At 40.3% G+C, this 13721-nt stretch overlaps 1 protein-coding gene across 3 annotated transcripts; it reads left to right on the plus strand.

Annotated features, from left to right (window-relative positions):
* Window positions 1–9358, plus strand: LOC311048917 (uncharacterized protein). Of its 3 annotated transcripts, none has more exons than XM_084062268.1 (6): window positions 1–65; window positions 1243–1419; window positions 3373–3558; window positions 4358–4554; window positions 6830–6934; window positions 8120–9358. In XM_084062268.1, the coding sequence occupies exons 2-6, from the start codon at window positions 1254–1256 to the stop codon at window positions 8264–8266; spliced, it is 801 nt and encodes a 266-aa protein (XP_083918394.1). In that variant the 5' UTR covers window positions 1–65; window positions 1243–1253; the 3' UTR covers window positions 8267–9358. The 3 variants fall into 3 exon arrangements, with proteins under 3 accessions (XP_083918394.1, XP_083918396.1, XP_083918395.1); XM_084062270.1 differs by having other exon boundaries at window positions 3376–3558; XM_084062269.1 differs by having other exon boundaries at window positions 25–65; window positions 1249–1419.
* The last annotated feature ends 4363 nt before the right edge of the window (window positions 9359–13721 follow it).

The raw sequence follows: 13721 nt of genomic DNA on the forward strand, positions 1-13721 counted from the left end.
GAGAGAGGGAGAGAGAGAGAGAGAGAGATCTGTCAGGTCTTTGCTACATTGTAACACACATTCTGGTGAGTAAAACGTCTAATAATTCCACTATTTTTATTATTATTATTATTATTATTATGGAGCGTTAATGATCAGCAGTGGTGGAAAAAGTACTCGCATCTTTACTTTTAAGTAAAAGTATCAATACTGCAATGTAGAAATAATACTATTCAAAATTGACTTTAGTAAAAGTACAAAATTATAAAGTATTATAAAGTATTGGTCAAATTGTGCTTTTGTGCTACTTTTGTGTGACATAGAACGGCCCCAGTATATGCAATCTGGAGTGATTGTGGATCATCAAAGTTACATCACCCATGAGTTAATACATTACTCATTACATTAAGGGACCAACACTGTTTAAAAAAGACAAATAGAATATAAAACCGAAGAAAACAACAACAACAACAATGTCCCAAAAGGAGTTGGATGAATTTTCTCAATTGTTCAAAATATATTCACAACCTAAACATTCTGCATTAAGAGATAATAGGCTGCTTTTATATTTGGTAATTAGACCTACTCTATATTTTGATGCCAATACTCGAGTAACAATGTGAATACAGGACTCTAAAAAAAGTTTTACTTAAAGAAACAAAAACTAGTAACTCTGGGTTGTTTTAATGAAGTTATACATTATTATGTCTTAACACACAAAGTCCTCTGGTTAGTTTTATCTTTTTTGTCATCATTTTCTATATTACTTAATTCAAATATTCTTTATTTATTGTTTTAATGGATGACAATAAGTATGACTGTCTGTCATTTCATGTCATGTATTGTATTGTATTGTAATGTAATGTATTGTAATGTAATGTAATGTAATGTATTGTAATGTAATGTAATGTAATGTATTGTAATGTAATGTATTGTAATGTAATGTAATGTAATGTATTGTATTGTAATGTAATGTAATGTAATGTAATGTAATGTAATGTATTGTAATGTAATGTATTGTAATGTAATGTAATGTAATGTAATGTATTGTAATGTAATGTAATGTAATGTATTGTAATGTAATGTATTGTAATGTAATGTAATGTAATGTAATGTAATGTAATGTAATGTATTGTAATGTAATGTATTGTAATGTAATGTAATGTAATGTATTGTAATGTAATGTATTGTAATGTAATGTAATGTATTGTAATGTAATGTAATGTAATGTAATGTAATGTCATGTCATGTCATTGCATGCAGCGTTAGAGACCATGATGGGACGTGATTGGCCTGCTGCTCTGGTGGTGGGCGTGGCTTTGCTCCTGTCAGCCAGCCAATCACAGGACGTGTGTGGAGGCCAAGATGGCCGACCAGGAGAGGTGGGAGTGGCGGGGAGGAACGGGTGGCTGGGTCCCAAAGGAGAGAAAGGAGAGCCAGGTAAAAACTCACCTCTACCCGTCTCCCCTCAACTCTTTCCCAGTGGTGGAAATGATTAAAAAATAGCAGATCTACAAGCTCACTACGCGTTGCATTGCCACACGTCATGAGCTTGCAGATCACCTATCTCTTTGTGATAAAGTCTTTACTTTGGTGCTGTTACTACTAAGTACATGTTGTTGCCAATTCTTTTGTATTTGAACTCAAACCTTTTACTTGTAAAAGAGTATTTATTTTTACATTGTAGTATTGCTACTTTTACTTAAAGGAATAGTTCACCCAAAACATGACTTTTATTGTTACACCCCCCATGAAGCCTTGAATTCATGGAGATTTGTATGTTTTTGTCTCATTCCTGAGACATTGGCCCCGATTCACTAAGCAATTTACAACCATATTTTGTACTTACGGGCATTTAAGACAATTCCTAGTTTCCTACACTAGCAGACAGATTCATTCATGTTTTTTTGTCTGTGTTTTGAGCGGGAGGTGTCAGGCCCGAGGCTGTCTTACCAGGGAGCAAAGTGCGTATGTCTTTAGAATGCTTAAACCTTGTAAACTTCTTTATTCTCATTACACATGAGAGCATTTATTACGTGATCCGCTTCCACACAGAACAGTAACTAAGTTGTCAAGGCGATGCGACGCCCAGTGGCGTGCACAGACATTTTGAGGGGCAGGTGCTCAAGTAAATTATACTTTTTTTTGTTTACTTAGTCTGCTCTTTTTTTTCCCTCTACACCTATACCTCTTTGCCAAAAATAGCCGATCTACAAGCTCACAACGCCTCGCAGCGCGAGGCGTTGTGAGCTTGTAGATCTGCTATTTTTGGCTAAAGTTCTCCTCAGAAAAGGGATGCTAGGTTTCGAGTGGTTATGGTAAAAAGAAAAATCATATCACATAAAGATTTGGTGGACCCCCTGTAGTAACTCTGAGGACCCCCTAGGGGTCCCGGATCCCCTGTTGAAGACCCCTCAAAAGGGCACTTCTTGTCAAGAGGGCAAAGGGTCTATCTGTGCACGTCCCTGGCGACGCCGCATCTGTTAGACAAGAGAAGGCAGTTAATCACGTTGCCAGATGTTGTGAGAGAAATAAGCAACCAGATCTAGGAAAACAAGCCCAAAAGAAGCAACTGGCACTTAGGCCATTATGAGCACTTTAATTAAACCGTTGTGAGCTTGTAGATCTGCTATTTTTTTATTTGTATCTTGAAATAAAATAATATTGGAATATTTTTTAAACATTCTAACAACACAAATCTGGTACGGGGCTCCAGCTGGTACAAAACATTTTCAGATGGGGCTTATAGGGATAAATTAGCTTACATATTAACTTGGGGGTCCATGACATAAAAATATTTGAGAACCACCGGTTAAAATAATTAAACAATTGTGAAGCAAGACCAAATAATCAACTACACTTTAGAAACAAGCCCAACAAAACGCACCCCACAGCTACCAATATTTATAAGCAACTTTACAGAAAAATAAGCCCAAATTCGCTTATAATAAGCGGACATGGCAACACTGTTCAGTACGGTGACGTTGAAGTTGGATGTTGTTGGATGCAGCCTTCCAGATGAATCAGGTCCTACACCTGGTCATACTCACGTCTCAGGGATATACGAACCCCTTCGAGAATTGCACGTCATTTTGTGAGTACAGAAAATACGCCCTCCTTTTACGAACTTTATTTACCCCATAGTTATGACCAGCATAATGAATCAGGGGCAAAATAATCTGAGCGGGTGTATTTCCGGTAGGAGACTCGGATACATTAGCATTTTTCCACCGGTCATCAAACTATTGTCTCAGGAATGAGACAAAAACTAACAAATCTCCATGAATTCAAGGCTTCATGGGCTGTAACTCTAACTGATAGAAAGTAAGTACTTTTTGGGGTGAACTATCCCTTTAAGTAAAAGTGGAATAAATACGAGTCTACTTCCTCCAGCAGCCCCAGTGCATGCTGGTCCGTCGGTGCTGGATCCCGGCGTCCTCCTCAGACTGAAGGGGGAACGCGGGACCCGCGGGCTTCCTGGAGCGAGCGGTCTGAAGGGTCTGTCGGGGGAGTTAGGACCTGAAGGACTACCTGGTCTGGCCGGACCCCCGGGACCCGCTGGAGGAGCGGCCAGACGAGGTACGAAGCAGTGACAAACTTCCTGACGTTTTTAGTCATAATTATATATTATTATACTATCATGTATTATTATAATTAATATAGTTATCATAGTCTTTTTAATACAATTCCATTTAGTTGTGAGTCATATTTTAATCACCTGAAATGTTTAACTTTTAGTCTAGTTTTAGTCGACTAAATCTACAGTTGATTTAGTCGACTAAAAAAAATATTTTGGCCGCGATGGCGTCATAATGCCTGATTTATATATTCATAAAATGTCTTAGTTCTACTTGATCTCTTCTCCACTAGTCTTTGTTCTACTGGATCTCTTCTCCACTAGTCTTTGCTCTACTGGATCTCTTCTCCACTAGTCTTTGTTCTACTGGATCTCTTCTCCACTAGTCTTTGTTCTACTGGATCTCTTCTCCACTTGTCTTTGTTCTACTGGATCTCTTCTCCACTAGTCTTAGTTCTACTGGATCTCTTCTCCACTAGTCTTAGTTCTACTGGATCTCTTCTCCACTAGTCTTTGTTCTACTGGATCTCTTCTCCACTAGTCTTAGTTCTACTGGATCTCTTCTCCACTATCTAGTTTATTTGTTGACAATATTGTCAGTATTATTTATCTTAATTTTAGTAATCATAACTTAGTTTTTATTCAGTATTTATTTAGTTCAGTGAAAAAAGGTAGTCGACTTAGTCGACAAAATGAATACTGACGGACGGACAGACGGACCCCTCATTGTAAAGCACATTGAATTATCTTTGTATGTAAATCTGCAAACAGTGTCTTATTTGTTGACTTGTGTTCCTATAGCCCGGAGTCCTTCACAGGCGCCTCACTCAGCCTTCTCTGTGGTTCGGACGCTAAGCTCCTACCCCAATTACAACCAGCCAATCATCTACCAGACTGTAGTCGTCAACAAGCCTGGAGAAGACATGGACATCAGCACCGGACGCTTCACCTGCAGAGTGCCTGGACTTTATTACTTTGTCTTCCATGCCTTGTCCAAGGTAGTATGATCTACCTACTGTTACTATGTCTTCATGTATGATCTATATACTTGTAACCATGAGGCTTATGGTACATAATAGACGGACAAAATAATTATATTTAAAATATATAATCTTTATTGAATATTCAGTATAAAAACAGATTATCTTTATTATAAATACATGGATCACAATTGAACTAATAAAAAGAGAGACAGAATGAATGCTCAACCTAACCAACTATCCCAACTAACCCCAACCCCTATCAGGTACAGTAGGTAGGCTAAAGCAGTGACCACCTGTTGATCACCACCTGTTATGACATGGAAATGAAACATAATGAATATCAAAGCATAACAACAACAGTTCATGAACCTTATTATATTACCAAAGTGCATAGCCTATATATGAGCCCAAAGACTCACCGCAGACACCAGACTGTTTGTCCCTAGTCTCTGGACAGACGTGAGTCCCCACACACACACAATGCTGACTGTTGCACACTATAAGACAAACATTTATAGTTAGCATTTAGCTTCACCATATCTATTATAAAACACTCACACACAGTCACATAATGATACAATGGAATGCACGGTAATCAAAACGAACGAGAGAGAGAGCTAGACTTACACTTTAAATGAATGAATGAAACACCCGGCGTAGCAAACGCCACACACACACACACACAGCACACAGCCGGACCTCAACGGTACGTCTATTTCCCCAACCTGAGGGAAATCAGGACAGGTCGTCTGTATTACTACTTATACTAAACAGTCTGTGCGTGTATGCATGTGTGTAAACCATAAATAAAAGAAGCGAGCGATACCTTTGTATCGCCAGGCGTAAGCACAACGCCTCGCCTCTTCCCTCTTCACGGTTCACTGCCTGTCGTTCCCTAGGGAAGACCATACACGGTATAAACAACTAAACAGTGCATATAAACCTAGCGACACGATAATACAAGCAAGCTCCGCTTTATACTACCGTTAAGTTACTCACCAGGACACTTTGTCACTCGCGTTTCTACACGCCACTCTCTCTCTCGTCGTGTAACAGGGGAACCATGCGTGGGGAAATGTTTGCTGCTACCGTCGCCGCTCCCTACTAGGAAGTGTCTGTTCCAGCCGCAAGCTGAAAAAAAAGCTGAAAACGCTTGGCGCCGCATTTCGAAGCATGTAGATCTGCTACTTTAGGTGCTTTTGTGTGACGCTGTAGTATGATCAAGTAGGACGTTAATTACCAAAAAAAAACACAAAAGGTTAGAATATGGAGATAAGAGGTTTCTACACGACAACAACGATATGTAAAATGTCATATTTTGGAAACTAAAGAACAGGGAAAACTGTTGCTTCTTTTGTCCTTTGGTTAAGGTTGACTGCAGGTGCGTTGGTCTCAAAAACATAAAATAAACTGGCAGAAAGAGACTCGCTCACTGCCTACAAATTAAGGAAAAGGGGATTCTAGGCAACATTAAGCCTAAATTTAAAAAATATTTATATATATATATATATATATATATATATATATATATATATATATATATATATATATATATATATATAGATAGCATTTTCCCCCTCTATCAGCCACTATATAATGATGCTGGGGTGTTTTCCTGCATTGAAACACAGTCCTCTTTCGTAAATGAAACGCACACATGTGCGCGTCCATGTGCGTTCGTGTCAGAGAACCGGGCAGGGGCGGGCAGTGACACGTATGTATCCGAATAAAGCAACCTATTTTCGGCATGGCCCCTTCTAAAGTCCCCCTGCGTCATATTGGCTGGGGATGGAGAAAAGGAGCTGCTGATTGGCTGAAGGGGATTGAACTGCTGATTGGCTGAGGGGGTTGTCAGTCAACGGTACTAACTGTTTGACAACCGGGTTTTTTTCTTCTTTTGATCTCTGAACTTGCCAAGAATCCCTTTAAGTAAAACATTTGAGTACTTTTTCCACCACTGGAAGTTCACCATACAAATACCCACATAGTAGGAGGAGCCTGAAAACCCTCTAAACCTAGAGAGTACCCACATAGTAGGAGGAGCTGAGAGATGTTAATACAAAGTGTACATGTGACGTGTTTGATTATTATTAACGTGATCATTATAATAACCATGTGTGTTATTGTTGTTGTGTCTGAATGTGTGTAGCTGAGTATATGTGTTGATTATAATCATCTGTGTGTGTGTGTGTGTGTGTGTGTGTGTGTGTGTGTGTGTGTGTGTGTGTGTGTGTGTGTGTGTGTGTGTGTGTGTGTGTGTGTGTGTGTGTGTGTGTGTGTGTGTGTGTAGGTGAGTATGTGTATAAGTCTGAAGAGCGAGGCTCTACAAGAACATGTTGACGGTGTGAAGGACATGGGCTTCTGTGACCACAACACCAGAAGAAGACACACACAGGTCAGGGGTCACAACATCACACACATACACACCGCATACACACCACATACACAACATCACACAACGATCTACTATCGATATGCAAACAGCAAAATATCGTATAGTTGACTTTGTATCGTATCGAATCGTTTTGCAATGCAAATAATACATTTTATCAATACTAAGTACTTTTAAGAAGAAAAAAGAGAAAGAGGGCTTTATATCCAGTATCCAGGTATTTATTTTTCTCACAGAATGTTTGGGTAAATAAATAGTTACTATATTGATTTTAAATCATCAAATCAAATCGTATGGTTCTAAATGAACCTGTCCTGTATCGTTCATGTATCGTATCGACTAAATCACTGAATTGAAGCGTATGGTATGGTTCTAAATGAACCTGTATCGTTCATGTATCGTATCAACAACTAAGTATCGTGATACGTATGGAATCATTGTTAAAACGTATCGTTGCATCCCTAATTTATATGTATTTGGCCGCAGACCCCCATGTTGGCTTTAAAAAATATATACCGTATATTTAAAGATACGCACACATTTTCACAATTGTTCAAAAATAGCAGATCTACAAGCTCATACGTGACCTTGTATCCTCTATCTGCTGTTTTTGAACAGCCAAAGTATGAAATCTGACTAAAATGGTGATTGTGACGCTTTATATTAAAGGTGAATTCTGCTCCATGGTTTTCTTACCTTTTCTATGATGTCATGATATCCTATGAATGGTACAGTAGAAGAATGTCATAACTCCATCCCGGGTCCGCCACAGCTAAAAACGCACGCCTATGGTACTTGCCTATGGTAGCAGATCTACAAGCTCACAATGCGGCGCATTGCGACGCATTGTGAGCTTGTAGATCTGCTATTTTCAAATGGCCTAAATACATACAGGGGCTGAAGTGGTTAATATGTGTTTTGTAATAATAATCAAAATCTACAAAGTAACTAGTAACTAAAGTTTTAAAATAATTGTAGTGGAGTAAAAGTGCAATATTTGCCTCTGAGATGTAGTGGAGTAGAAGTAAAAGTATTGAAAATTGGACTTACTCAAGTAAAGTACAAATACCTCAAAATTGTACTTAAGTGCAGCACTTGAGTAAATGTACTTAGTTACTTTACACCACTGGCCATGACAGATTGATGATGATGATGAAGATGATGATGATGATGGTGACGTCATTGCAGATGCTGTCAGGGGGCGTGGTCTTGCAGTTGGCCCGGGGTCAGAGGGTGTGGCTAGAGGCTTTCAAAGACAACCCCGTCCAATCAGATGCACAGAAAGCAGACACCCAGGATAAAGAGATCGTCTTCAACGGGTTCCTCCTCTTCTGAAGCCAACCAATCAACGGGTTCCTCCTCCTCTGAAAGCAACCAATCAACGGGTTCCTCCTCTTCTGAAAGCAACCAATCAACGGGTTCCTCCTCTTCTGAAGCCAACCAATCAACGGGTTCCTCCTCCTCTGAAAGCAACCAATCAACGGGTTCCTCCTCTTCTGAAAGCAACCAATCAACGGGTTCCTCGTCTTCTGAAGCCAACCCGACCATTACTAATATATTACTACTACTATATTACTTATATTACTGATATATTCTGTTACATTCATAAACAATAACTTGACTTGATTAACCATTACTAACTAGTCCATACCCGGTCGACTCCGTGGGGGGATATGCGCACATGATCTGGCAACCCGGGAGGCAGTTCGTCCCATAGCTGGGACCCCGTAACCATGGCGACATTATTTGACACAAAAACGCTTATAAACAGCTGAGATGTTGGTGAAACGGGAGGAAATATTCTGTTACATTCATAAACAATAACTTGATTTGATGAACCATTACCAGTGGTGGGAAAAGTACTAAAATTCTTTACTTAAGTAAAAGTGCCAATACTGCAGTATAGAAATACTCTGTTACAAGTAAAAGTCCAGAATTCAAAATTTACTTGAGTAAAAGTGCAAAGGTATTTGCATCAAAATATACTTAAACTACCAAAAGTAAAAGTACTAAAATATTTGAAAATTGCAGATCTACAAGCTCACAACGCGTCGCGATGTGACGCGTTGTGAGCTTGTAGATCTGCTCTTTTCAAATAGCCTAGTCATAAAATAGGGCTGAAGTGGATAATGTATGTTTTATAATATAATAATTTATATCTGCAAAGTAACTAGTAACTAAAGTTTTCAAATAATTGTATAATTGTGCAATATTTGTCTCTGAGATGTAGTGGAGCAGAAGTAAAAGTATTGGAAATTGGAAATGCCCAAGTAAAGTTCAAATACCTCCAAATTTTACTTAAGTAAATGTACCACCACTGACCATTACTATTGCATCATGTGGCATTTAAATTACTTAAAATGTTATTTCAATTTCATATTTTCATTTTGTTTCTATTAAAGACTTTTAATTAAATCAATAACATAATTATGTGTGATGACTTGTTTCTTATTAAACTGCTGGTCAAACACACGTCCATTTCATCTATATATCATTACACTTAGATTAGATTACATGCAGTTTATTGACAAATTATTTCATATAAAGCCAATCTGTACAAACGTTAATAAGTAATTATGTTACATGATATTAAAAATATTTGATTTGACTGTCTATTATGTAATTTATGATTAATCCTGAATGACAAGCACACCAAGTACAGTTTATTTACAATGTTGGAGAAGCTACTTTGATAGCATAGCTTGTAAAGCTAAGCTACGAGTAGTCCACCATGGAGCTACGAGTAGTTCACCATGGAGCTACGAGTAGTCCACCAAGGAGCTACGAGTAGTCCACCATGGAGCTACGAGTAGTTCACCATAGAGCTACGAGTAGTTCACCATAAGGATAATTCCTTTTAACAGGTCGTTCATGAAAGTCCTTGCGGTCTTGTTTCCAATGAGAACCTGTGAGCAATTAGGGGTTAAGAGTCTTGCTCAGGGACAAATTTCATTTCATCGACACATATGCTGACCTGGCCTGGAATCGAACCTGGGGTAACCAGGGCTTCTGGCTCCCTAGGCGGGCTCACTAACCATTCAGCTATGGCCGCCCCATGGAGCTACGAGTAGTTCACCATGGAGCTACGAGTAGTCCACCAAGGAGCTACGAGTAGTCCACCATGGAGCTACGAGTAGTTCACCATGGAGCTACGAGTAGTCCACCAAGGAGCTACGAGTAGTCCACCATGGAGCTACGAGTAGTTCACCATGGAGCTACGAGTAGTTCACCATGGAGCTACTAGTAGTCCACCATGGAGCTACGAGTAGTCCACCAAGGAGCTACGAGTAGTCCACCATGGAGCTACGAGTAGTTCACCATGGAGCTACGAGTAGTCCACCATGGAGCTACGAGTAGTCCACCAAGGAGCTACGAGTAGTCCACCATAGAGCTACGAGTAGTTCACCATGGAGCTACGAGTAGTTCACCATGGAGCTACTAGTAGTCCACCATGGAGCTACGAGTAGTTCACCATGGAGCTACTAGTAGTCCACCATGGAGCTACGAGTAGTCCACCAAGGAGCTACGAGTAGTCCACCATGGAGCTACGAGTAGTTCACCATGGAGCTACGAGTAGTCCACCATGGAGCTACGAGTAGTCCACCAAGGAGCTACGAGTAGTCCACCATAGAGCTACGAGTAGTTCACCATGGAGCTACGAGTAGTTCACCATGGAGCTACTAGTAGTCCACCATGGAGCTACGAGTAGTCCACCAAGGAGCTACGAGTAGTTCACCATAGAGCTACGAGTAGTTCACCATGGAGCTACGAGTAGTCCACCATAGAGCTACGAGTAGTCCAACATGGAGCTACGAGTAGTTCACCATGGAGCTACGAGTAGTTCACCATGGCAGTAGCTTGATCAATCTATGGCATACATGGGCAACTGTAAATTATTGATTTCTAATCAAATAAAAATGTCACTTTTCAGGATTCCAATTCAAAAATAGCAAAAATAGCCGATCTACACGCTCAAAACGCGTTGCAGTTATTTTTGCTACTTTTGTGTGACATAGAATGGTGAAGTACGGCATAAATTTAAGTATATATAAGTTAAAAATATGGACGTCTGACAGTATATGTAATGTGTTCCTCTGGAGTGAGAGTGGAAACATAGTGGCTCTCTACATCATCAAAGTTGCATCACCCCTGGCCCTGAGCTAAGGCCACGTAGATTGAGCAACTTTTTTTTTTCAGCGTTAAATTATGAATGTACATGTGGTGTATATGTGTGAACATATGGTGTATATATATGTATATATGTGTGTGAATGTACATGTGGTGTATACAGTATCAAATCAAAATCAAATAGTACTTTGATTTTGATCCGCGGGTGCGGGGAAGCGAAGGTGTGTGTGTGCGGGTTATGTTACATTCATGAGATTCATGTGTTTGTGTGTGTGTGTGTGTGTGTGTAGAGGCCTGGAGTTTGTCCTTGGTGTTTCATCCAGTCTAGTTATCTCGTTCGCTGTCAGAGCGATAACACAGCGAGTTGTGAAGCTGTGGGAGACGTCCGTGATTGGGTTCCGACTCCACATTGTAGCCACCAGAGGAAAAGTCCGGGGGGGGGGGGGGGGTCCAAATCGATCCAAATCGATCCAAATAATCCATATTCATCCGTTTAGCCGAAGCAGACAATTTATCTACTTTTCTTTTCATGCTGGCCCATCCAGCCTGGTTCTAATCATGTTCATATCGCCCCGCAGGGGCGATATGAACGTGTGTGGCCTCTGGCTGAGATGTCGTCCACAACACGTTTCATGTCCGAGACCGATGTCTTGATGTTGTCCAACATGTGTTCTTTCTCAGAGAGCGATGCCAGCTTGATGTCTAGCTTGGACTCTCTCTCCAAGATCGATGCCAGGATGGTGTCCAGCTTGGTGTCCAGCTGGAGGACCCTCTTGTTGATGTTATTCGTGTCGCGTTTCAGTTCAGTGGTCACACCCGTCTGAGTCGCCAGCGCTCTGCCCATCTCTACTATCATTACAGGCAGCCTGGGGGCTCCATCCAGGGCAGCTGTCTTGCCAATTTTCCGATCCAATCAGCAAAAAACCTGTTATCGTAAGAACGAAATTATAAACATCTTCAATGTCCTCCACCGACAGAACTTCCAGACACAGAACTCTCCACTTGTAGTCGGAGTCCCCCATGTATCCGGCTAAATAAGTCCCATCGGGGCAGCTGGGGTCCTCCGGTCCAGATTTCCGTGTTGAGAACATTCTGTCTATTGCGTTTAAAGCCCAATTAATAATATTATCCATGTTTTCACCCGGGATTGTTTGTGGATACAGTGTAGAGAGGCGAGGTGGAGAGATAAGGGTCAGGAGGAGAGAAAGAATGCGACCGCCTTCGTCAGCTAGTGGGGAAAGTCTGAGGTATGAGGGGTATGAGGGGTATGGGGGGTATGAGGGGGTATGAGGGGTATGAGGGGGTATGAGGGGTTCCCAACCTTTCTGATACCATGGACCGGCTGCCAGTTCATTTCGCGGACCAGAAAGGATCTTTTTTTTTAAATATATGAACACATATTGTTTTGTATGCAACACATGTTTTTCATATTATGTGGCATATATGTGGACGTATGTGAGCTAATATATGAGACATATATTTACTATTTATCCACCAGTGTTGATTTTGACATCACATTTTGATTTAGTTTAGTCATAGTCTTTTGAATACAATTCCATTTAGTTTTAGTCATATTTTAGCCATCTGAAATGTTTTAGTTTTAGCCTATTTTTAGTCGACTAAATATAATATTTTAGTCGACTAAATCTACGTTTGATTTAGTCGACTTTAATGTATTTTAGCGGTGCCTTGATGTTCAATTTTGTAGCAAATCGCACTTTCTGCGTTTGATGCAGCTAAGCTACAATCGCTAGACCCATTGAAAGGGTACAAGAAGAGTGGAGAGAGTTGTAAGCACATTACTCATACCTGGTGTCTTTGATGGTTTTTTATTTACTATACAAACATTACAAACATAATCTAGTCTAAAACTAGTTACCAGTTAGCAAAGGTTAGCACTTTAGGCACCGGTAGTTAGTGGTTAGGTAATAAAACCTGAGAGAGAGAATAAGCACATAACACACAGAGTATTAAGGATATGACTTCACATCAGACGTACACATCACAATTACAAAATTACAATGTTACTCACTATTGGTCTCTCACTCTCTTGTAGGATCTCGGTAAGTTACTTAAAACCCATATTTCAGGTAACCCACGGCACTGTTCCTTCTGAATCTAAAATCCTGTGCTCAGGCAGCCCATTATATCAACTTCACACGTAAGGTCCGCCTTTAGGGCAGATCTTTAAGCAACAGGAAGTTCTGGTTACCCACAAGGCTTTGCGCTTGGTCCTGTCTCTTGTTACACATCACACAAGGGCCGGCTAGCTCTGGCCCTGCTCAGTCAACCAAAGGCTCTTATCTCACAACCTTCCCCCGCTTGGTATGCGAGGGGCCCTTTGAAGCAGCTACCTCACCAGGGGGTCTAATCTGGCCTGCTAGACTCAACTTAAAGGGACATGTATTCTCCCACAGGACAGATGACAAAGTACATTACTATATCATTAATAATAATCCACAATTATCTTTCATAATCATAGATTATTCCACACCTGCCACCTGTGTGTCTGATCTAGGATCCAAGACACACACAAAACATTCCTCGTGAACTTTTTGGCTCTTTAGATAACGGCTCGGTAAAACAATTATTTAGTATGGCTCTCTGTAAACTGCTTTGATCCCATACTCATACAGGTTACATTTTCAACACACATTGTCTC

The sequence above is a fragment of the Gymnoscopelus microlampas genome (assembly GCF_963454915.1).
Source record: "Gymnoscopelus microlampas genome assembly, chromosome: 7".
NCBI lineage: Eukaryota > Metazoa > Chordata > Actinopteri > Myctophiformes > Myctophidae > Gymnoscopelus > Gymnoscopelus microlampas.

Excerpts from the sequence above, each read along its gene's own strand:
- LOC311048917 (XM_084062268.1), top strand. The coding sequence starts at position 1,254 with ATGATGGGACGTGATTGGCCTGCTGCTCTGGTGGTGGGCGTGGCTTTG. Across the intron at positions 3,559-4,357 it reads TGGAGGAGCGGCCAGACGAG|CCCGGAGTCCTTCACAGGCG; the intron begins GTACGAAGCAGT and ends GTGTTCCTATAG. Across the intron at positions 6,935-8,119 it reads CCAGAAGAAGACACACACAG|ATGCTGTCAGGGGGCGTGGT; the intron begins GTCAGGGGTCAC and ends ACGTCATTGCAG.